Source organism: Globicephala melas, chromosome 4 (assembly GCF_963455315.2).
Source record: "Globicephala melas chromosome 4, mGloMel1.2, whole genome shotgun sequence".
Taxonomy (NCBI): Eukaryota; Metazoa; Chordata; class Mammalia; order Artiodactyla; family Delphinidae; genus Globicephala; species Globicephala melas.
Window position 1 is genome coordinate 138,898,871 of NC_083317.1, and position 23,404 is coordinate 138,922,274.

At 39.4% G+C, this 23,404-nt stretch overlaps 1 protein-coding gene across 2 annotated transcripts in view; it reads left to right on the forward strand.

Moving 5' to 3' along the window:
* Nucleotides 1–23,404, forward strand: part of KCNH8 (potassium voltage-gated channel subfamily H member 8) — a 387,984-nt gene that overhangs the window by 333,321 nt on the left and 31,259 nt on the right. The window contains exons 12-15 of one of the 2 annotated variants that reach the window (XM_060297633.1): nucleotides 14,498–14,536; nucleotides 19,485–19,843; nucleotides 21,872–21,978; nucleotides 22,179–22,256. In XM_060297633.1, the coding sequence (XP_060153616.1) occupies nucleotides 14,498–14,536; nucleotides 19,485–19,843; nucleotides 21,872–21,978; nucleotides 22,179–22,256 (583 nt within the window). The remainder of the gene's footprint in view (nucleotides 1–14,497; nucleotides 14,537–19,484; nucleotides 19,844–21,871; nucleotides 21,979–22,178; nucleotides 22,257–23,404) is intronic. The other variant, XM_030876350.2, reaches the window with a different exon arrangement.

Sequence of the window (23,404 nt, forward strand, 5' to 3'; positions counted from 1 at the left end):
AAGATACTAATGGTTACTACGTATGTATTATGAGCAAGGCAATTTGTTTACAATACCTTATTTTATTTAATTTGTCATCTTTGCATCGCCCCTGAGAGTTTGGATTTTCATTTCTACTTTGGAGATGAAGGAACTGGGCATCCAAGTAGCATGCTGCCTGAGATTACAAAATCAATGAAAGAATCAAACAGTATAGGAGCTTCCCTGGTGGCGCAGTGGTTGAGCGTCCGCCTGCCGATGCAGGGGACACGGGTTCGTGCCCCGGTCCGGGAAGATCCCACATGCCACAGAACGGCTGGGCCCGTGAGCCATGGCCGCTGAGCCTGCACGTCCGGAGCCTGTGCTTCGCAACGGGAGAGGCCACAACAGTGAGAGGCCCGCATACCGCAAAAAAAAAAAAAAAAAAAAAAAGAATCAAACAGTATAAAATCAAGTTAAACTCTGGTATTCTGAATCCCAGCCTAGGACATTTGTCCACTAAAGCACTGTGCCACAAATCAGCACATAATTCTCCTAAAAGGGGATGTTCTCCTTCAGGCATTTTGACTTACAGCAGAAGCTATACTGAATTTCCAGAAAAACATTCACTTTAATCTTCTTAACCCTAATGCTATTACTTGTCATGTCTTATCAAAAACCCACTGTGCCTCAGTATTTTAAGAAAGATTTCTCATTAACAAGAAGACAAGTAAGACAGAAGAACGACTATAGTCCGGCCATTCGATTTCTGCTCTCCACTAATGTTTGTGCTTTTATTTGCTCATAAATCCATCCATTTATTAAAGAACCCTGCGTTCATGGACTAGCTCTAGGAGAATTTCTTCCCGTTCAAGTATGCTTTTCAGTCTGCTATGCATATCATTCTGCTTTATTCTTCTCTTGCTCCATGTTCAAGGGTAAACTTGTAAAATCTCTACTCCATCATCATTTCAAAGGTACAAAATGACATTTCAGTTTCTTTCCAGACTCAGTTTCATCCTTGAAAGAAGTTGGAAGCCTTCTTATTAGTTGAATTTTTAAAAATCTTTGGTGTGTGAATATATCACATTTGCCAGCAAATAACACGTACTCAGCACTTCCTGAAAGTACACACACACTTGCACACATTCATATAATTATGCAGAGGGATTGAGAGTATAAGTGAAAGAAGCAATATTGTAAATTTAGAGTTTTGTTCACAATTCTCAATCAGCCTACAAATACTCTTCCTATGGACAGGTTAGGACTTTTTAAAAACGTAACTTTACTCTGGGTTTTTTTGTTGTTGTTGTTCAAGAATTTGATCTCCTGGAACTTGTTAGAATAACCTTGAATATTTTACTGCAGTAACTATTTCACCGTTTGGGCTATGCCAGTCTGATCATGTTTCACAGCTCATCCTTGGGGCTGTGCGACATTTCTTCACACTAGCCCCACGGATACATCCCTGTAATCCCCAACCCAGATTCAACTGTTACAGTATGGAGTCAGTGGGTGGTCTCATTAAAGCTGTTGTAAGTGAGCTAAGTCAGTGGAAATTAACTTAAAATTAAAAGCAAATTACAAAATCCCATGGTAAACATCTTTACAGTGCTTTTCTTGTGAAGTTCCCCAACAGGACGGAGACCGCAGAGAGGAAAGCATATGGCGGACACAGTCTGCTTACACATCAGGCAGACCTGGAGGCCTCCGGTTTCCTCAGATTCAAGGCATCCATAAACACACCGTTTAAACCCAGCAATCTGCAATGCCAGAAGAGCGGCAGCTTCGACTAGAGTTAACAGTAGCCAAATAGTTAGAAATATGAAGTAAACAAGATGCCAAGTTAGGGGGAAGATGATAGTGCCTTGAAATTATGAACTGGAAGGCCAGCATGCAGTAATAATAACTCGATGCGGGTGGAGGGACACAGGGAGATGCATTTCTGTCAAATGAATTGGGACTTAAAGGATTTGGTTTCCATGTCACTGAGGAAAATGATTCAGGAAAATTCTGAGATGAACATCTGCAAGTTGCTAGGCTTTTGTGATGTGGTAATCCCACTTATATTTTCCACCCTGAAGATTAAGCAGAGCACATGGTGACCGATCTGTGTCACCGCATTTTGCCAGCATTCATAAATAGCCCCATGTCTGACTAGTGCTAACGAAGTGTATTTATATTCTAGGTTATACAGTTTACATTTTTCCTTTGAGGCTATTAGTCACCCTTTTTTCTTGATGGTACAGAGTGTTAGCATCATATATGGGAAAATACCAGAATAACCAAAACAGGCTTCTGTCAAAAAGAGTGGTGAATGGTAGGTAATAGAGTCAGTACACATACAAGTTGAGTGGCTTGGAGTAAAGTGGCTTTCCTTCAGTGCTTTCCTCCAGTCCCTCATCTCTGGCCTGGGTGATCTCGAAGAAACTGTATCAGTTGGGTCAGGCTGAATGCTGTAACAAACATCCCCAAGTCTCCGTGATCTGATACAGTACGTAGAATAAGACCTACAGGGCATGTGTCAGTCACATCACAATGTACAGGTGGTGGCTTTTCCCAGGGCAACTCAGGGATCCAGTCTTCCTCTATTTGGTGGCACCATTATCCTTGAGGTCTCAGCATCCTCTGGAACTCAGAGTCCTCCACTGGAGACTTGGTACCTCAACAGCCAACCAGCTGAGAGAGAGAGGATGCAGAGGCTTGTTTGCACCACTCAGAGGCCAGACCTAGATCTCTGCTCACATGCCACTGGCACAGCCAGTCATATGGGTCTACCTAAGTGCAAGCAGTCTGGGAAACCTCATCAAGCTGTGCGTCTACGAGGATGCAACTAGTGAACAACCAACGCGTCCGAGCCACAGGCCCTTCGAGCGTTATTTTTCCATTATTTTTTAACTCCTGTTTAAGAAAGCTTTCAAACACTGAGAAAGGTATGTAACCAAACTAAACTGTGCTTTTGCTCCGTGTGTGTTTTATTTTACTACAGTGTTTTTATTTTGCCTTTAAATCAGAATTTGTTCCTCAGAAAAGACAGAATTGGCACACGTGACATCGCGTAGTATTTTGAGGAAAATGTGAGGAGTGGAAAATGAAGGCAGCTTGCTGGATATAGGAGTAAGCCATCATTTTAAGGGAGCCTGGCATGTAAGAGTATGAATCTACCAAATTCATCGATAAATCAGAGGGTATTCATAACTGTCGACTGAAAAAAAAAAAGCACAACGTGAGAGTTGTGAGTTAAGTTTTATTTGGGGCAAAATGAGGCCTATAGCCCAGGAGACAGCATTTCAGATAGCTCTGAGAAACTGCTCCAGAGAGGTAGGGGGGAAGGTCAGTATAGATGTGATTCTGGTGAAGGGGGAGTACATGCAATCAAGCACATATTTTTTGCAGAAGATTTCTGTTAGTCTCATGAAGGTTACTGCTACTCACGAGGAGTGGACGTCACCGTGAAGGATTTTAGTGCTTTTCTAGATACGAGGAGATGCAAGAATTGGGCTCATAAAATTGTCTTCTGAAAATATCTAACTACCTGGAAGACCTGCTCTGCCAGTTTTTCCCAGAGCACCGAGTGCCTCCTTCCCGATCTCCACCCTGGTCTCCCTTCAGGGGATGTTGAAGGTCAGCAGCTGCAGTGGCTCATGATTTGATCCTTGTAGAGGTGGATGGCAAGTGCCAATTTATAGGTGACGTACCTTAAAATATTTCTTCGGTTCTTCTAAATAAGTTACCATAAGGTCACTTTAATGGGACATCCCCAAGTAAAAGTCAGTGTTCATTTAGAAATTCTGAGTGAATTAACAAAGGGAAGAGTGAGAGTAGGAAGAGAGTCTCAACAACAATAATTTAGGGCCAGTGCCGAGTAGAAGTTACACCTCCTGAGGATCTAATGGAAATTTATGGGGAAAATAGGACTCCCTCTGTGAGACTCCAAATGACCTTATTTTGGAAGCATCTTTATTCCCTAAAGGTGGTGTGCCTTCACAGTCCAACTAAGGCCAGAATTGTTCCTTCAAAGAACCAACATGTCCAATTTCTTGCAACCCCCAAAGAAACAACCTGACAAGCACAGTTTGACGCGGGAGATGGGAAACCTGAAGGGGCAGAATTGGCTTGCACAAATTTGTGTAAATAGCTATGAGAGCCTCATCCTTCCCATAGACTCACTTGTGCATATTCTGCAATCATAGAAATAATTGTCTTAAAACTTGGGGGAGGGAATTCCCTGGTGGTCCAGTGGTTAGGACTCCATGCTTTCACACACGTGGGCCTGGGTTCAACCCCTGGTCGTGGAACTAAGATCCTGCAAGCCACATGGCCAGAAAAAAAAAAAAAAGAAAAAGAAAAACTTAGGGGACAAAGTTTGTTCTGAAGAGTATTCTATGTATATGTTTCCTGTGTGTAACAAAAAGAATGATGTCTTTGTACGAATCTATAAGTAACAGTTAGATAGTTCTGTGAATTCAGAAAGACCCCACTATAAGAAGTTCTGCCCATTCTAAATGGATCTGCCTTACTCACTGTTCACATTTTTATGAAGAGGAGTTCCTCAATGGATATCACTGTGATTTTCCCCCAAATTTGAAATGGTCTCTTTGTGACTAGGTTGCCATGTGATAACTCTTAAAGCTGGTCCACATAATATAATTTCAAGAAAGAGCTCCTTGCCTCCCCTTTCCCCATGAACCTCTCCCCTAAATTCCTCAATGTTTATTTTTTTATAGAACTTTTAAAAATATTTATTTGTTTGGCTGCATCGGGTCTTAGTTGTGGCACGTGGGATCTTCGTTGCCACGTGCAGGATCTTGGTTGTGGCATGCATGTGGGATCTAGTTCCCTGACCAGGGATAGAATCCAGGCCCCCTGCATTGGGAGTGTGGAGTCTTAACCGCTGTGCCACCAGGGAAGTCCCCTCACTGATGATATTTAAAGCTTGAGGAAAAGTCTATCCTCTGATGAAAGCTCAGTCTCAAAATATAAATTTTCATAAGAAAAGAAATCGAAAATGCTCACTACTGTATAACTGGAGGGTGATTTCCCCCACAGGAAGCATGCTCTGGGTGAGAATCTTATTAGAAAAGAGACCCAGAGAAAGGAACGACATTTTTAAAATATGATCAGGCATTTTTTTAATCAATAACAATTTTTGATCTGGGAACTTCCTAGAGCACCACTGGGGGATCAAAATGCCAAACCAGACACATTTTTTCCGAAATTTCAGTGGCTTGGAAGTCCATTGTGAATTCTCACGAAGACTTGTTTTTAGTCTATGTGTAATTAGTCAATATACCTTCCTTATTTTGCTCCACACATCACCTTTGTACAACAAAACCCTAACTTTATTTTTTAAATTAATTTTTATTGGAGGATAGTTGATTTACAATGTTGTGTTAGTTTCAGGTGTACAGCAAAGTGAATCAGTTATACATACACATATATCCACTCTTTTTTAGATTCTTTTCCCATATAGGTCATTACAGGGTATTGAGTAGAGTTCCCTGTGCTATGCAGTAGGTCCTTATTAGTTATCTGTTTTATATATAGTAGTGTGTATGTGTCAATCCCAATCTCCCAATTTATCCCTCCACCACCTTTCCCCTTTGGTAACCATAAGTTTGTTTTCTACACCTATGACTCTTATTTCTGTTTTGTAAATAAATTCATTTTTACCATTTTTTTAGATTCCACATATAAGTGATATCATACGACGTTTGTCTTTCTCGGTCTAACTTGCTTCACTCAGTATGACAATCTCTAGGTCCATCCATGTCGCTGCAAATGGCATTATTTCGTTCTTTTTTATGGCTGAGTAATATTCCATTGTATATATGTACCACATCTTCTTTATCCATTCATCTGTCAATGGAAGTTTAGGTTGCTTCCACATCCTGGCTATTGTAAATAGTGCTGCAAGGAACACTGGGGTGCATGTATTTTTTCGAATCATTATTTTCTCTGGATATATGCCCAGGAGTGGGATTGCTGGATCATATGATAGCTCTAGTTTTGTTTTTTAAGGAACATCCAAACTCTTCTCCATAGTGACTGCACCAATTTACATTCCCACCAACAGTGCAGGAGGAAAACCCTAACTTTAGAATCTTGGCCTCACATCTACTAACTGTGAGACTTTCTTCCTCACCTAGAAATTATTGAGTGTTTGCTAAAGGTGTGAACGCTGTGATGAACAATATTCATCTTGCTTAAGTTTCAAAGATTTCTTTCATTAAAAAATGAATGCCAAAAAAATGTATGCATTTGGTCGTGTAGAAGCTGCCTATTGCCTCACTATTGTGGTCCTCTATAGACCTCTTCTTATTTTCTGAAGCTGAGTGAGCTTGCCCAAGGCACTATGGTTCAAGTACACAAAGTAGTTCATTCCAGTTTGCTGGTTCAAACACTGTCTTCTACAGACAGGGCTGTTCAACTTTTCTGTTACAGTATATAGTTGACAATGGTCTTCCTAGGCAGCAAATCAGGCATTTCGCATTAAGTTTAGAAGTGCCGTCGGGAATTGTGATGCAAAAACTTCTCACTCCAAATTCAGCATCTTTGTTCACCAACCTGGTTTGGAACCAGAGTACTCAGCGTGTATCCTGAAAATCTTATGAAACCAGCTATTGTGTTTCCTTACAACTACATAGTAGCGGGTTTTACAGGCTAACCAGGAGCCATTGTACCCTAATCAGAAGCTGGTCATTGGGGGGGGGGGCTCCACATAATGAGTTTAAACTGTGTAAATTCTTCTAGCACTGATTACCCTGCTGAACTCCCAAATCACTGATTTGGTGCATAGCTCCTTAAGCCTGAAATCTTTAAAAGTGTGTGTCATTGCTGAGAGATTTCTAGTTAGTTTTCTTCACACAATAGTGTGTATTTCCTTCCCTTTTCTTTCTAGGATAATATGAACTACATATTCGTAAATAACTCTCTCCCTCAAAATCATCCCATGTTTCCAAGTTTTTACATAAATATTAAGGGACTCCTTTGGGTTTTCTTTTAATTCCAAAGTCTTGTAATTCATACATTTGAATTCAAAGAAAGGAAGTTAAAATTGTGTTTAGAAGGGCTGTCATCCCATGCCGCAAAAACATACATACTTTTCTTTGCACAGTAGTGGGTGGAATACTTTATAAAAATTAATAGCTTGACATTCTATTCGTTTCTCTCTCAACCCAATTATCTGCTTCACTTGAGTAAAATGATGCATTTTCAAATTTTCCACAGGTATGAATATAGTCAATAAGACATTGACAACATATACAATTTGGGGGAAACTTGTGTTTAAGTTTAGTGGCCTCCTTGTTAAGAAGTGCTGTACATGTGTGTATATTATATATATATATATATATATATATGTTAGTTTTTAAGTTGGACAAACCCATCTGTGTGAATGTTTAGCTCTGCATCACCTAGCTAATAATGCCCTATTCCTCGCCAGCTCAATTCAAAGAAAAGTTTTCTTCATAACCAACGTATCAATAATAATACAATTACCACTTATTAACAGGAATTAGCTTTATGCCAGACACTGGACCAAATGCTTTCCAAATGCAACAATGTGAGAACTTTTTTCACCATAAACTCTAGGTGAGAATTCCTTGTGGATCATTAAGTTGAAGTGATAAGAGATGTACATTTCCCAGCAGGCTCCAAATGCCTTCTTTCCCTGGAGAAACGAGAGGCCTGGAAAGCATGGCACCACCTAGTGGCCACCTCTGGCAGGAGTGCCGGACACGATGGCCAGAGGGAAGCAGAAGAGAACAGAAGGGACGGGGGGGGGGGGGGGGGGGGGGGGGGGGGGGGGGGAGAGTTTCAGTGAGAGAATTTGGAGAGGCACCATTGGTATCACGAATGGAATAGAAAAGGAGGGGGCATTTTACAAAAGTCTTCCTGTGGTGTATCACCGTATTGCCTCTAAGGTTCTTGAAAGATATGGACCAAAAGATTAGAATTATTTTTTTAATTACTTTTGGTTGCTGTACTACATTTCTCTTAATGTGACACTACATCAGATGTGGCCAGTCTGGTCTCCAAGATTGGTTCAGTTTACAGGTACGTATTTCATGTAATCCTTACAAGTTTAGTTATTAGCATCATTTTTGAGAGAAAGAGTGAGACATAAAATTCATTTGTGTTAAGCCATTGAAATTTAGCACATTATTTGTAACCTAAGCATTACTTATTCTATTACAATTAATATGCTTCCCAAGGTTACATAGCGAATAAGTGACAAGACTAGGGCAATTCCAGCTCTTAACCCCCCTGTTATACTACCTCCTAAATGGATCCCATTCCCCACACACAGACCTTTCATCAGTGAAGAGTTTTTGTGCTGCTTCCTACACTGTAGGAGCTGATTCTCTAGCTCCGGACATCAGTAAGCACTAAATTCAAGACTCACTTACTTGACATATTTCCCACACCAGGAGCAATAGCAATTACCCAGGGGAAGAGAATTCTCCAAGTCTTAATAGTTTGTCTTGACCTCAAGGCCCCGGGTGAAATTGGGAAATGTCAAAATCATTAGTCTTTTCATTAAAATCTCATTTCTGTTTCTAAATTACAGAACAAGCAAAGAAAACATAATAGAAACTGTATTACCCACTTAGGGATTCAGACCAGCCTCTAAAATCTCTTCTTTAGATTAGGTGGTGGTGACCTCTCAGACATGTTAAGTTGAAGATGAATGCTCCCTATTCAAAGCCTATCCTTTCTCCAGAGGTATCTAAGTCCTCCCATCTGCCACCTGCCATGGGTGTCATTCACTGCTTGTTGGCCCCTCCGCTCGAGTCTGCAAGAGAAAGAAGCAGATGAGGAAATTAGACCTGCAGATTTGACAATTATTTATGATTTTTGTAAGAGTGGACATTTTAACTATGAGAATTATGGGGTTATTTGCAAGTACCCTTCATTCATATTCTCTTTATCCCAAACAACCACCACTGCTGGTAATATTGCTGTCCCGTGAACAAGATAAAATCCGTGATAATCCCTGTTTCTGAACGGGGACGCACGCTCCTTCAATCTGCTCTGTGACTTAATCAGTGTGGCGTTATTAACAAGGCAGAGAATGTCATGAATCAGTCGGAGAGAAGAGCCTTGTAATTCACATCTCATCTCCCGATTGAGCAATCAGCTGCAGATAACATTCTCACCAGGGCACTTTCGTGCCTTATGAGATTCCATAGTTGAGAGGTCATTTGCAGACCACACAGGGGCTTATAAGTCCTACCTGTGGGCCAAGTAGACAATGGAAATAGATTTCCTACCTTCCTTGGGCCACTGGCCCCCTGGGTTACTGTTAGGAGTCCTGGGTCTTTGTGGTGGGTTCCACTCACCTTTGCTTCCTTCCTGCCTCACAGTGGTCAATTTCTTAGTGGTTCGGCCTCTTGAAAAGAGCTTGAGAGTAAGGAGAAGTTGTTGGTAATGCCTCATCGCTGCTGAGAAACCACTCACGTTCCTTCTAGAGGTGGCCTTTTAGCCTCCCGTGAAAGGCAGGGCCTCACACCCCGCCATCTCTCAGAACGCAGAGGGATTTTAATGGGTGGAGGGAATAGATAAAAGAAATCAAAGAGCTCCCTTCCCAACTAAAAGAATTCATAAAAATTCTAATATCAGGGAAGATTAAGCTGGGACGAAGTGAGAGAGTGGCATGGACATATATACACTACCAAACGTGAAATAGATAGCTAGTGGGAAGCAGCCGCATAGCACAGGGAGATCAGCTCGGTGCTTTGTGACCACCCAGTGGGATGGCATAGGGAGAGTGGGAGGGAGGGAGATGCAAGAGGGAAGAGATATGGGGATATATGTATACGTATAGCTGATTCACTGTGTTATAAAGCAGAAACTAACCATTGTAAAGCAATTATACCCCAATAAAAATATTAAAGAAAAATTCTAATATCAGGATAATTTACTATCGGGAAATTTAAGAACTTAAGGGGAAAAATGAGTTGAATGGCCAAGATCAGGTATGAGCCTATGAAAGCGCCTATAAAAGGGTCTTCATTCAATAAAAGAGACAACATTCAAGAACGCAACGGCACGTGTCACATCTAAAATGACTATTAATTTTAGTATATTTGATTTCCATTTGCAATTCAAGCTCAATAGTAAAACTTGGGACCTTCTTTACACAGTTAAAAAAATTGTGGATTTGTTTTGCTTTTTTTGGCAGCAAATTATATGAGGACTAAGAGACCATTTTTTCTCTGGTCCTCGATACCAGTGAGCAGTATTTTTCCAATTTAAGAGTCCTGTCTCACGAACTTATGGTTACCAGGGTAGAAGGGGGGGGGATAGTTAGGGATTATGGGATTGACATGTACACAGTGCTGTATTTAAAATAGATAACCAACAAGGATCTACTGTATAGCACAGGGAACTCTGCTCAATATTATGTAACAACCTAAATAGGAAAAGAATTTGAAAAAGAATAGATACATGTATATGTATAACTGAATCACTTGCTGTATACCTGAAACTAACATCACATTGTTAATCACCTGTACTCCAATATAAGATTAAAAGTTTTTTTAAAAAAAAAGAAATAGTAGGGTATAACATGTTATTGAGAGATGTAAAGTCTCAGCCAAAAGGAATACAATTAAGAACATTAAATCTAAAAAACAAACCAAAAAAAGTCCTCTCTCTCAAGTTCCCACTGGACTCACAGAGTGATAGAGTAATGTAGGTGGTTAGGATGGGGGAAAAGGAGAAGAACAGCTACACAAAAACTTTTAAAACCAATGCACCAGAGCTGAGAATGTTTCTTTCCCAGTCTTCAAGGTTATGACGCCTTACTTCTGGTCATAACTTTGTGCCAGGCGGTGTCCTCAGCCCTTCTGCCCGCACTGGGCTTCTTCCATCCTGATGGAATGAAGGGCACAATCCCAAGATGTGAACGGGTTGACCCTTGCCCTTCTTGATCTCTCTCAAAACTTTATTGCAGCGACCTCATTTCCTGCTCTTGTGTCTGACTTACTTCCCTTTTATCTTCCCAACCTCTATGACTTCAGTCTTTCTTTTTTTCCTAATTATTCCCATTAGAGATCACCAACAGTTCTTCTTATTATCTAAAAGGTATAAAAACTCCGTGTAGGAGGGATTCAAAATGGGAAAGCTGCCTTCCTCAAAACTTTCAAAACCGTTGAGTCTTCTAGTGGATGGAACAATAAATATTTTCTATCCAAAGGCTGTATCCATGTTTCTCCCCTCTGGGGAAAGAATGCCTAGAATTCATCCGATTTCCTGAAAGATCTGTGACTCAGAAAAGGTTTACAAAGTGTTTGGGTAACTTAGCCTCATGAGTTTGGGGGGTCGGATTTGTGACAACCATCAAACCAGATTAAATGCCATAGTATGTCAGGCATTTTTTCTTTCAGCCCAAGAAACAGCATTAACCATTGGAAGAGGTATCTGAGAAAACTCATGATTCTATGGAAGGTACACTGAGAGTCAGGAGGCACGGCTTCTGGGGAAAAAGTTTTGCCACTAACTTGTTGCATGAATTGGGCAAGTCATCTCATCTTCCATGGGCCACTGTTTCCACATCTCCAGTTAGGGAGTTAGACTAACTCAGTGGTTTCAAACCTGACCTGGAGACCTGAGACCCACACCCATCACCAACTGAAAGAGATTCATTGGAACTGGTACTCTGTAACCTGATTTTTTAAAGGAACACTTCTCAAAGCATCCTATTGTCTGCCAGGTGTACAAACCATTGTAGCAGAGACTCTTTAGGGTCACTTCTAGCTTGAAAATACTGGGTTTCCATTAAACTAATATTCTCTACACTTGGCAGAATCTGGATTAGCCTGAAGTATCAGTCAACAGAATGCATCTATCAGAGTATTCTTTTTAAAATACATGTGATATAATGGACTTCCTCAGAACATAGGCACTGAAAATGCTTGCCTACAAATGTGGCTAAGCAGAAAATGTTTTATATTTTATCAATCTTCTTGACTCAGTATTTAAGTTCTATAATGTCTAAAACTAAAGGCACCTGGAAAATTACTGACTGATGGCGGTGCAAAAGTTGTGAATATCAAGTAAAAACCTGTGGTTTTGAAGGGGAATGGCAGAGGGGTGTTTCGCTTCAGAGATGAAAAGAGTAATTTCATTCTACCTTAACAGCATGCACCAACCTTTTCAGAACAGCTAGGGTTTTGGGGTTGCATCAGAAAGGAAAACATCACCAAGTTTGTTATTCTCCTGCAAGAGGGGGAAAATATCTTAATACATACATTTATAAATGTTAAGGAAACCACATGAAAGCCGAAAATTTATTTCACTAACATACATAAGCTCACAACAATGAACAGACACAGAAAATAGCAGTATATACAGAATTCGACTACTTACAATACATTACAATAGATAACAGGGCATTTCATAAACAATTCAGTACTGGATTGAAATCCTTCCAAGGATGGTTAATTCTATTTAGCAGAACTATAACAAATCCATTCCTATCAGGGTGAGAGAGGGCTTTCACTGTTGCTGTTGAGTACTTTAAAAATATTTGCCTCTTATAAGTGAAATGAGCCACAGCGTCTGCTAAGTGAACTTATTCCATGTAGGCTGAGTGTTATTAAATCTGAGTTTTCTGTGATTTTAAAAAAATTTTTTAATAAAATAAAACACGTGATTAATACCATATGTGAATTAAATGATTTATTCAGAGAGCCTATCACCGTAGTGCTGGCTACATAATGGACACTCACCTCATAGGATTTGTAATGAAAATGACTGGATGTCATGGCTGGAGAGCATTTACCAGGGGGCTGATCACAGTGAATACTTAGTGAATTGACAGCTGATAGGACGATAATAACAATGACGTTGGTTATAAGATCTCACTACTCAAAGTGTACCCCATGGGCCAGCAAGGTCCGTATTACCTGGGACGTCATTGGAATGCGGAGTCTCAGGCTCCACCCAGACCTCCTGAATCAGAACCTGCAAGTTTGAGAAGCACTGATACAGAAAAACATTCTTGGAGTTCAGCAACTCCACAGAACTCATATTAGTAGTAAACCATGGGGGTTGGGAGTCACACCCAAATCAGCAAGTGCTGAGGCCAGTGCCTTTCTCTTATCCCTTAGACAGCATCTCTGACCTGGAGATGTTCAGGCTTCCTGAATCCCAGGGCAATTCTTTCTTTCATCCAAGCTGTAACTGAAAAGCTTTTCAAAAACCCATTTTTTATGTCTACCACAGTAGCAACGACATTGTAATTTTGTTTTATTTTCCACATTTTTAATTATTCAGCTGTTTTACTTGTCACCATTTAGGGAATTATTGCAAAACGTATGTCTTCAGTGCTACTGATCAATGTATATTTAGGCAACTAAACAGATGTAGAATGGGTTGACTGCTTTGATAAAATTAAACATTGATGAAACGTATATTTGCACAGCAATAATGATGCTGGCATTTGTATAAATAATAGCAGATCTATTTCCCTAATCATCTAGAAAAAAAACAGTCGGGGCGGGAGGTTGACAGAATTACCAAATATGTCTCACTTACTAGGCAGGTCACTTTCAAGTGCAAGTTTTTTTTTTCATGGGAATAAAATTATGTTAATTTATAACATCTATTACCACTTTAAAATGAGAGAAGTATATTTGAGCAAAAAACAGTGTGATGAGACCTGAAGCATATTTCCCAGATATGTTATAATTTCCAGAGCTTGTTTGTACGTCCTGGAAGGTGCATGTTTTTTAAGGTACTCCTCCACGGTACCACAGTTTGATTTTAGGCAAGATGTGTTTTGAACTTAAGTGATTCTATGTTACACATTTGTTTTTCACATTTCACCATCTCTGAAATTGGGATCAGTCTCATAACTGATGGCATGTCACAATTTGATTGACAGAATTTTTTTTCTTTTTTACAATCAATTGGATCTTAAAATCACTTAAATTGAAAATTAGTATCCGCAGTGAACTTAATCCTAGTCCACAGGGAACATCATAGCGAGTAAAACAAATGGGACAGAGAGGGTTCATCACCCCCACCCGTATCCAAAGAAAAAGGGGAGATGGATAAATAGAAAGAAATGAGATTAAATAAGAAACGCCTCCACGATTTCTTTTTTTCACAGAGCCGGAGAGAAAAATCATGGAAGATAAGATAATTTAGCAAAAGGGCAAGAAAGAGGAATAAGGGAGATGGAAAACAAAAAGAGAGCAAATAAAGTATCAAAATGGAAAATGTATCCAATGAGTGTACTATTTTGACCCCTATTTCCTGGGTGTGGTGTCCTGTACTAGACAGTCAATTTGCTGCTCCCTTTTCTTTATTACACACTCTGGTCAGTAGAGCTCCTAGAGGGTGAGGTGTGGGAGATGCTCCCAGCATCTCTCAGGAGTTATTTCCTCTTCTCTGGCCCATGCAGGTGGCCCATCTCCCCGCCACAGCCTCTGAACTTTCATCTCTTTCCCTGCCTCCATTTCACTCAGTCCCAAACCACCTAGAAGGTGTAAATGATTGTTACAACTTTGTTTGTTTGTTCTTTCAGGTGATATCAAGATTATCGAACAAATCTACGGTCTCACAGGTATGGCTTTTTGCCAAAGAGCAAAATATTTATCTAAAATTTGTGGGATTTCCAACAAATCTGTCTCCCCCTTGAGGATGTAATGTATTCATTTTTGACTTCCCCTAAAGCACTTGAGAGAGACGTGGCAATGACTTTCATGAGTTTGGGAATAGAGAAAGATTGAAACTCATGTATCTATTTAAGGATCTTAGAGCTATTGTTAAAACATAGTTTGTCACCAAAACCTGCCCAGAGTAATGAAGTCCTGGGGTATTGATCTTAGAAGAATTGAGCTTTTAAATCAGTCCCAACTTTTAAGAACCCTCCAATTTCACAGAAAACTTTCCCCCAAAACAGTAACTTGTCCGATTTATTACCTAGACCTTTATTACCAATAATCCCATGAAAGAAACCCTGTAAACAGCTCCTTTTCTTGATCTGTACCCTCTTGAAGCAGAACCCCCCAACTTTCACACACATGCATACACACACACACACACACACATGCATACAGAGGTGCACAAATAAATCCAATTACACAGCACGTTACAAAGACGTTGTTAATGGACCGAAGATGGTTGGGGGTGGGAAGCAAACAGAATTGCTATTGAGAAACATTTTTAAGGCTCTTAAAACATCTCAGTGCTATCAACCAAGTTCCTCCCTACCACTAGTTGTCTTTTCTCTCTCATCTCTGCAAAATCCCTCTTCAGGAACTAGCAAAACTCTCATTACATTTAAACTCTCTCAACAGGCATCCTTTCCTCATTACCTCCTTTCCGCCAGACCTTTCCTATGTTCTCTTTCTCATGAAAAGAAATTTAGCCTCCTTTTGGATTTTCCCATCTGAATTCCTCACCCCGCCATAGCACTCTGAAAATGAACATCCCTTCCAAGAATACACCATCGTTAACTTTCAAAAGCAAAATCTGTATAATTAAGGCTGAAGTTCATTTGCAGTATCAAAACTACCAGAATAACAGGGGTTTCAATACAATAGATATTTATTTCTCTCTCATGGACAAGGCCGGAGGTGAGCAATATAACAGTGTCAGTAGGCCTGGAGATTTCCTCTTTCTGCTTCATGATCCCCAACATATGCCTTCCTTCTCCTCATTCTCTCAGATGGCTGCTGGAGATCCATTCATTTCATCAGTGTTCCAGACTAGAAACTAAAGCAAAGTAAAAGAGCAAGATAGATGCTCCCCTCCTTCTAGGAGCCTTCCTAAAATTTCCCTATAACCTGTCTACTGGCATACTATCATCCTAGAATTTGGCCTTATGGCCAAACCAAGTGGCAAGGGGTCCGAAAAAGGTGATCTTTGGGCAAGGTGCATTGCTAAGAGTTCTGTTAACTAAGAAAGAAGGGGAGATTATGTAAAATATCACAACATTATCTGTAGGACCTGCCCTGATGTAAATTTTGTTTTCTTTTTCTTCATGATCATCACCATCATCACAAGGGCAAGCATTTAATTAAGCACATTCAGTGCATATCACTAAGGGTGTAACTACCATTATCTAATACCTAATTTTTTCCTCACGTTATTGCCAATTTACAGGTGAGGAAACCAAGGCTTTAAATAATAACCTTACCCGACCAAGGTTATAGCTAGTAAGTCACAGGACTTTTAACACTGTGTGATCAAAAACACATGCATTCCACCACTAGACTTTATTCTGCTTTCCTTTTAGTCAAGACACGTTTAGTCAAGACTCATTCGTGAGTTTGAAATGACTATCCCAGCAAGATGTCACGAGCAAAATTAGAGACTCCTTTGACTGTGGGGATGAAACCTCATTGCCCTCATGGGAGCATTCATGAGAAAGATGAGAGGGAAAGGAAGAGATGGGTCAGAGACAAGGAAAAGATCTGTGGTTGAATTTTGTGGCCATGTATACACAGGTGAATCCAGTGACACAAGGGAGGAGGGTGTTTCTATACCAATGGCCTGAAGAAAGTAACAGGTACTCCTCCTGCACAGAGGCTGCATGTGGGGCTGGGTATTTAATAATAATAAATTTGGGTATTGTCTGCAATGATGGTCCACGGGCTCATGAATTCTTGGTATAAATCATATTGGCTGTCCCAGTCACAAGAGTCAGTACCTAAGCAAATTGTCCAAGGTGCCAAGCATGGAAGTGTGAAAATTAAATGAACTTGTAGAAGTACAAACATCTTATAGGTTACTAGTCAGAAGATTCTGTTAGAGCCAAGGGAGCCTCCTTGAAACAAAGGAATGGTTAAATTGCCAATGCAAATGTAAACAGAAGTCCAATTAGAGAATGTACTCACTGATTTTAATTTCTGTGATAAGTTCGCCCTGTTGTATCTTTAGCTGGGTGAGCTCACTTTTCTGTTCTACAATACTAGTATACAAATGTTCCTCTGCAATTCCACATGGGTCCATCTTTGGTTAAAAGCACAGAATTTAAAATGCTGTGAAGAAAAAAAAAACAAATAAAAGCAAAACCATAACTCTTGAATAAAGAACTAATAGCTTTACCATTAATTAAAATAATCACATAGTTGGAAAGATGAGTCTAATAATTCCATTTCCTCAAGAAATTTTGACCCATAAGATTAAAATACAGGGCTTCCCTGGTGGCACAGTGGTTGAGAATCCGCCTGCCAATGCAGAGGACACGGGTTCGAGCCCTGGTCTGGGAAGATCCCACATGCCGCAGAGCAACTGGGCCCGTGAGCCACAGCTACTGAGCCTGCACTTCTGGAGCCTTTGCTCCGTAACAAGAGAGGCCATGACAGTGAGAGGCCCGCGCACCGCGATGAAGAGTGGCCCCCACTCACCACAACTAGAGAAAGCCCTCGCACAGAACTGAAGACCCAACAAGCCAATTAATTAATTAATTAATTTTAAAAAAGATTAAAATACAAAAAAAAATAACCTTCCTAAGTGAACTGATCATTTTATTTTACAGCTATGGCCTCAACTAAATGGGTGAATGGGCCTGTCAGTCACTACAGATTCAAGTTCATTTTTTTGTTACATATATATATATATATATATATATCATTATAACTGTTACAATAAAATTCATATACCAATAAAACAACTATTTATTGAGATGAAGTAATAACCATGACAGCTCATGACATATAAATAGTATTCTTAGGTCTTTTCAGTTTATTTTTATTATGAATTATTGATAAGCAGGTATAAATGATTGTATCCTCAAAAGAAACTGAGGCACAGAAAAATGAACTGACTTTTTGGAGTAGGGAGGCCATGTCTGGGGCAGAGCAAGAAACACATACTCTTAGATTGACTCTGTTGAGGGCCATCAGCTTAACCTTTGCTACCTTGTCTGCCCTGCCCCTTCATTATCCCCTCCTTCATCCTTTCCCATCCTCTCCTTTGCTTCTCCTAAGCCTGTAAGGTTGAAGGAGCCCAGGCAGGAATCCTACAGGAGAGTTTGCAAAACTCTCCCTTTCCTTTCCTAAGGCTCTTCAAGGTGAGAGGATCAAATGGTTTGCTGTACTTCCTGCCACCTGACTTGTGAGAACAAGGATAGCTGAGGACACTTCTGATCTTCGTTCATCTATGATCCAAAATAGGAAAGAGTTTTATTCTCAAAGATAATATAATTTTGCTGGTTGATCTCCACATAAAGTTCCACTGAGGACCCTGTAACTTTAAAATATCAAGGCCCAATTATGCTAAGTGAAATCAGTCAGACAGAGAAAGACAAATACTGTATGAGATCACTTATATGTGGAATCTAAAAACTACAACAAATTAGTGAATATAACCAAAAAGAAGCAGACTCACAGACACAGAGAACAAACTAGTGGTTATCAGTGGGGAGAGGGAAGGGGGAGGGGCAAGATACAGGTAGAGGAGTAAGAGGTACAAACTACCGGGTATAAAATAAGCTACAGGGAGATGTTGTACAACACAGGGAATATAGCCAATATTTTATAATATCTATAAATGGAGTATAACCTGTAAAAATTGTGAATCACTATATTGTACACCTGTAATATGTAATATTGTATATCAACAATACTTCAATAAAAATAAAATGATGAGGATACCTGAAAAATGAAATAAATAAATTAAATAAACTATCAAGGCCCAAGACTTTGCAGTAAAATTGAAAAATGTCTTATTCCTAAAAACATGCCATCATATGCTATTATAAATGACAGGCTGATTAAAACCTCAATGCAAACCTGATCAAATGTACCTTTTACATAGCTCACCACCAAGAGAGTTTAAAAGACCAAGAGAAGGATTGTGGGCTAACACCAGGAAAGCAGAGAGAGTAAACCTAGCCGAGATCAGAAATGGGGAGATTTTTAACATCTTTTATTGAAATATAGTTGATTTACAATGTTGTATTAGTTTCAGGTGTACAGTAAAGTGATTGAGATATATATATATATGTATATATATATATATATATATATATATATACATATATATATGTATATATCCTTTTTTAACATTCTCTTCCATTATAAGTTATTACAAGATATTGAATCGAGTTCCCTGTGCTATATAGGAGGTCCTTGTTGGTTATCTATTTTATATATAGCAGTGTGTATATTTTAATGCCGAACTCCTAATTTATCCCTCTACCCCCCTCCCCTTGGGTAATCTTAAGTTTGTTTTCTATGTCTGTGAGTCTATTTCTGTTTTGTTTAAAATTTTTATTGGAGTATAGTTGATTTACAGTGTTGTGTTAGTTTCAGGTGTACAGCAAAGTGAATCATTCTTTTTCAGATTCTTTTCCCATGTAGGTTATTACAGGATATTGAGTAGCGTTCCCTGTGCCAGACAGTATGAGAGACTTTGAACAGCTGAATAAATAAGAGCAAAATCTGTGAGGCTTAAAGGCTCTAGAGGATCTGACTTTGTTCAGATGGGCCCTGCAGCATGAATGATATGCCTCTCAAGAAGTCTTCACAATCTGTACTCATCTATATTATCCTCCGATTTAGCCAGAGCCCAAGGGAAATGGCAGCATCAAGAAGAGACTCCCATCCATTGTGGAAGACGAGGAAGAGGAAGAGAGCCGGGAGGAGGAGGAGACTGCATCCCTCTCCCCCATCTACACTAGGGGATCTTCCTCTTCCCGTAGCAAGAGGCCTGGAAGCAGTAAGAGCTATCTCGGCTTAAGCCTGAAGCAGCTGGCCTCGGGAACAGTGCCATTTCACTCACCTGTCAGAGTCTCCAGTTCCAATTCCCCCAAAAGCAAACAGGAAGCCGACGCCCCTAACCATGGTAAAAGAAAAGAGAAGAACTTGAAATTGCAACTTTCAGCTTTGAACAATGCTGGACCCCCAGACCTCAGTCCCAGGTGAGAGTTCACATCATAGAATTCTTTCCCAGGTGAAACTGGCTGCCTTGTAGTCAGACTAGTACCTGGCTAGTAAATGAGTCAGCCTTCTAGGCCTTTCTGCCGTGCAGGTTCTTAGCCTCGATGCTTCAGCTTCCCTAAATGTTTGTGCGCCATTTTTGACTCTACGTGGAGGTGTGTGCAAGATGAGAATAAATCATTTTAGTCACATTCTCAAAAGGGTCCATTACATGTTCCAAATTCTTTCTCTTCTCCCTTTACCCATTTAGCTCTACCTATTTTTATAGATGTATATTTCTACATTGTAATTTTATAACTTATAAATTTCTAATGAAAACAAAAGAGATGGAACAAAGTCCGTATTGCTATCCCCTCAGTATCTGATCTTACCAAAAGTTTCATGAAGCAATGAGTGGAAATTATGAAGGAAGTGAAGTGCTGGTCTTCATTTCCCATAGTATTTGCTTCATTATTGTGGACGATTGAACTTATTTTTATTTCTGGTCCCTTCAGCCTGTAATATGGGATGGTTCTATTTTTTAATTTTAAAAAAATTCACTTTAGGATCAACTAAAAGTGATTGAAACAGTGAAAAATTCTGACTCAGAAAATGTGAAAAGAGTAGGCTATGGTGCGTAACAGCTCAGTAAAAAATAGACATGAAAAAAACATATTGAGTGATTCCTAGTCTCATGTACTCGGCTAGGTAATTTTTCATTTACTATTACATTTAGTCTTTTCAGGAATCGTCTAAAGTAGCTTGTATTATCTCTACTATAAAGTTGTAAGAAGTGTTAAGTATTTTGAAGGTTACATATTTTGTCCAAAATCTCAGAAATTTGAGTTCTGAAATATAGATTCAAATTCTGTTGTTCTGCTTATAAGGCAAGGGTTGTTTCTGATATACTACATATTTAGTTAGTCATTTGAAGAACACAACTTGTCCATTTAGAGAAAATATTAAGGGGAAAATAAGCAAAACAGGGTTAATGAAAAGTAGGTGGATATTAAATGTTCAGGAATTCAGTTGGAGATGGTAATTTGAAAACATCCCTTAACTCTTCTCCTTCCTAAAATTTCTCTAAAATGAAAAATACTAAATTATAAAAAGGGGGAAAATGTATCAGAGCTGTAAAAGAAAGTTTCATGTACAACTTATTCTACACTTATGAAAAAACATATTTTATTTTATATCTAGAAAAAGATTTTGAGAACACACCAAGATGTTAAGGGTAGTGGTGAATGACAGTTGATTTTTCTTTTCAGATTTTTGTTACCTTTGTGTTTACATTTTCTACAATAAATTCATCTTTTTTTAAAATAATGAGTGTGTTAGATATTATTTACCAAGGAAAGAAGATTAGCTAGAGTCCTAATAGTCATTTAAATATAATTCTTCAACTCTCACTTCAGAGTTTTGTCCACGTCCAGAGCAAAGATGTTTTCAAAGTTATTTTCTGCAATTCTGTAAACATTACATTAAAACTCTTTAATTCTGGATAGAGTAGTGAATTAATATAAATTTAGATAAGAGAACTTCTGTAGCTTAAGGTTTTGAATCTGAGAATAAATGAGTCTAAGATCTATAGCATTGCTGTTCAATAGAAATGTAGCATGAGCTAAAATTGTGAGCCACATGAGTAATTTTAAATGTTACAGTAGCCACATCTTTAAAAAGTAAACACACACACATGCAATTATTTAATAATAATTTTAATAAGATATTTTATTTGACTCAATATGCCCCAAATACTAGCATTTCAAATATTAAAAATTACTAATTAAATAACTTACATTTTTTACTAAAATCTTCAAAATCCAGTGTGTATTTTATAGTTACAGCACATCTCTTTTTGCACATTTCAGGTGCTCAATGGCCGTATAAGGCTAATGGCTACCATATTGGATAGCCCAGCTCTAGAGTGTCTAGAATTTAGAAATTTAACACACAATTTTTCAAGTCTTCTAGGAATACTGGAACCCATGAATATAAATGTGCAACTAGCCAATCCTTGTTATTTTAAACAGGGTTGTTGATGGAATTGAAGATGGAAACTGCAGTGAGGAAAGCCAGTCTTTTGACTTTGGCTCTGAACGAGTCAGACCGGAGCCCCGAATTTCTCCTCCTCTTGGAGGTAAGCTCTATATTTAGTCTTCTCTCAAGGGGTGATATGTCTTTACAACTTGTAATGTTTGGTATAGGCACTTTTTGCCTTCCCATTCTCGGGGTATTCTCCATGTGATGGAACTTAACCAAAGCCACAAAGTAATTTCACTTGAGTCTGTGCCACCTCCAAGTTATTAAGATAGCATTTGTAATGGTTCCTCTATCCAGGCTCGACATCCTGCAGCTTACCAGCCCAGGTAAATGGTGTGTCAGGAGGAGACTCAAATTTCTGCTCTTCATCAGAGGGTAACCATGTTTTCCTATTATAAATGCAGACTAATCCACAGAAACAACATTACCCAAAGGAAATGCTGTGTTGGGTGTAGACTGTAGGAACATTGGTTATACTTAACCAATTTATTGGGTAAGTGGTTAAGTACTTGCAGTTTGCCAGGGATAAATATCTTCAGAAGTATGTAAGAATATCGGAAATGATGGGGAATTATATGAAGTACTACCCTCTAGGGATGGCGAATTAATGTAAAGTACCCCAAAACCTAGCCCAGGCTCCTCTCTCTCCGTTTCATTCTTGAGTTCATTGCCCACAAAAGAATTTGTCAGCATGATGAAGGCCAGAAATGACAACTTCTAAAAGAAGACGCACCTGTAGCTGATAGAGAATAATGAACATAGGCGATCCCAAAAAGTCACCAGATGCAAGGCAGATCCTTATGTCAGGATCTCCTGCTAATTGGTGAATCCTTCCATGGGCAAAGCCAAGCCCAATAAAGACTTCTGAATGTACAGCTCTGGGGGTATGTCTCCATTTGGTAGAATACCAGTCTTCTATCAATCAACAGTTCTTCCCAGCACTCACCTGGGAAGATGGAAGAGTAAGACTCCATAGTAGGACAATGGTGGGAGGTGGGAAGGTGAGGAGAGGAATGCAGATGTTAGTCAACAATCATGATTCATCCATGTAATGGACTTATATCTGCTCTGGGCAAGAAGCACAGAAATCATAGTTCTTGTCAACCAGATGTGAGCATTTGCTATGGAAGCTGACGGTGGGCCCCAATTGGAAGTTTTCCTTGTTGGCTCACAGGACGTCATCATGCCATCCACCTAGTATTTCTGGTCCTGCCACCCCCCTTAGCCTCCTCTTCTCCCTTTTCCCAACATCTACCCCAATACTCATCCATTCAAGCAACAAATATTCTTGACTTTACCTCCTAAATATCTCTCAGTTATGTCTGAGACTTTCTATCCTTCCTTCCACCACCCTTTTCCCTGCCACATTCACTCTTGCCTGCACTGCTTCCAAAGTCACTTCTGTTTTCACACTGTTCTCCATACAGAGAGAACTTTTAAAAAAAATACAAATTTATTCTTATTACGCTATTCCTATGCTTAAAATCCTGAGATGGATTCCTACTGCCCTTAGTATGAAATCC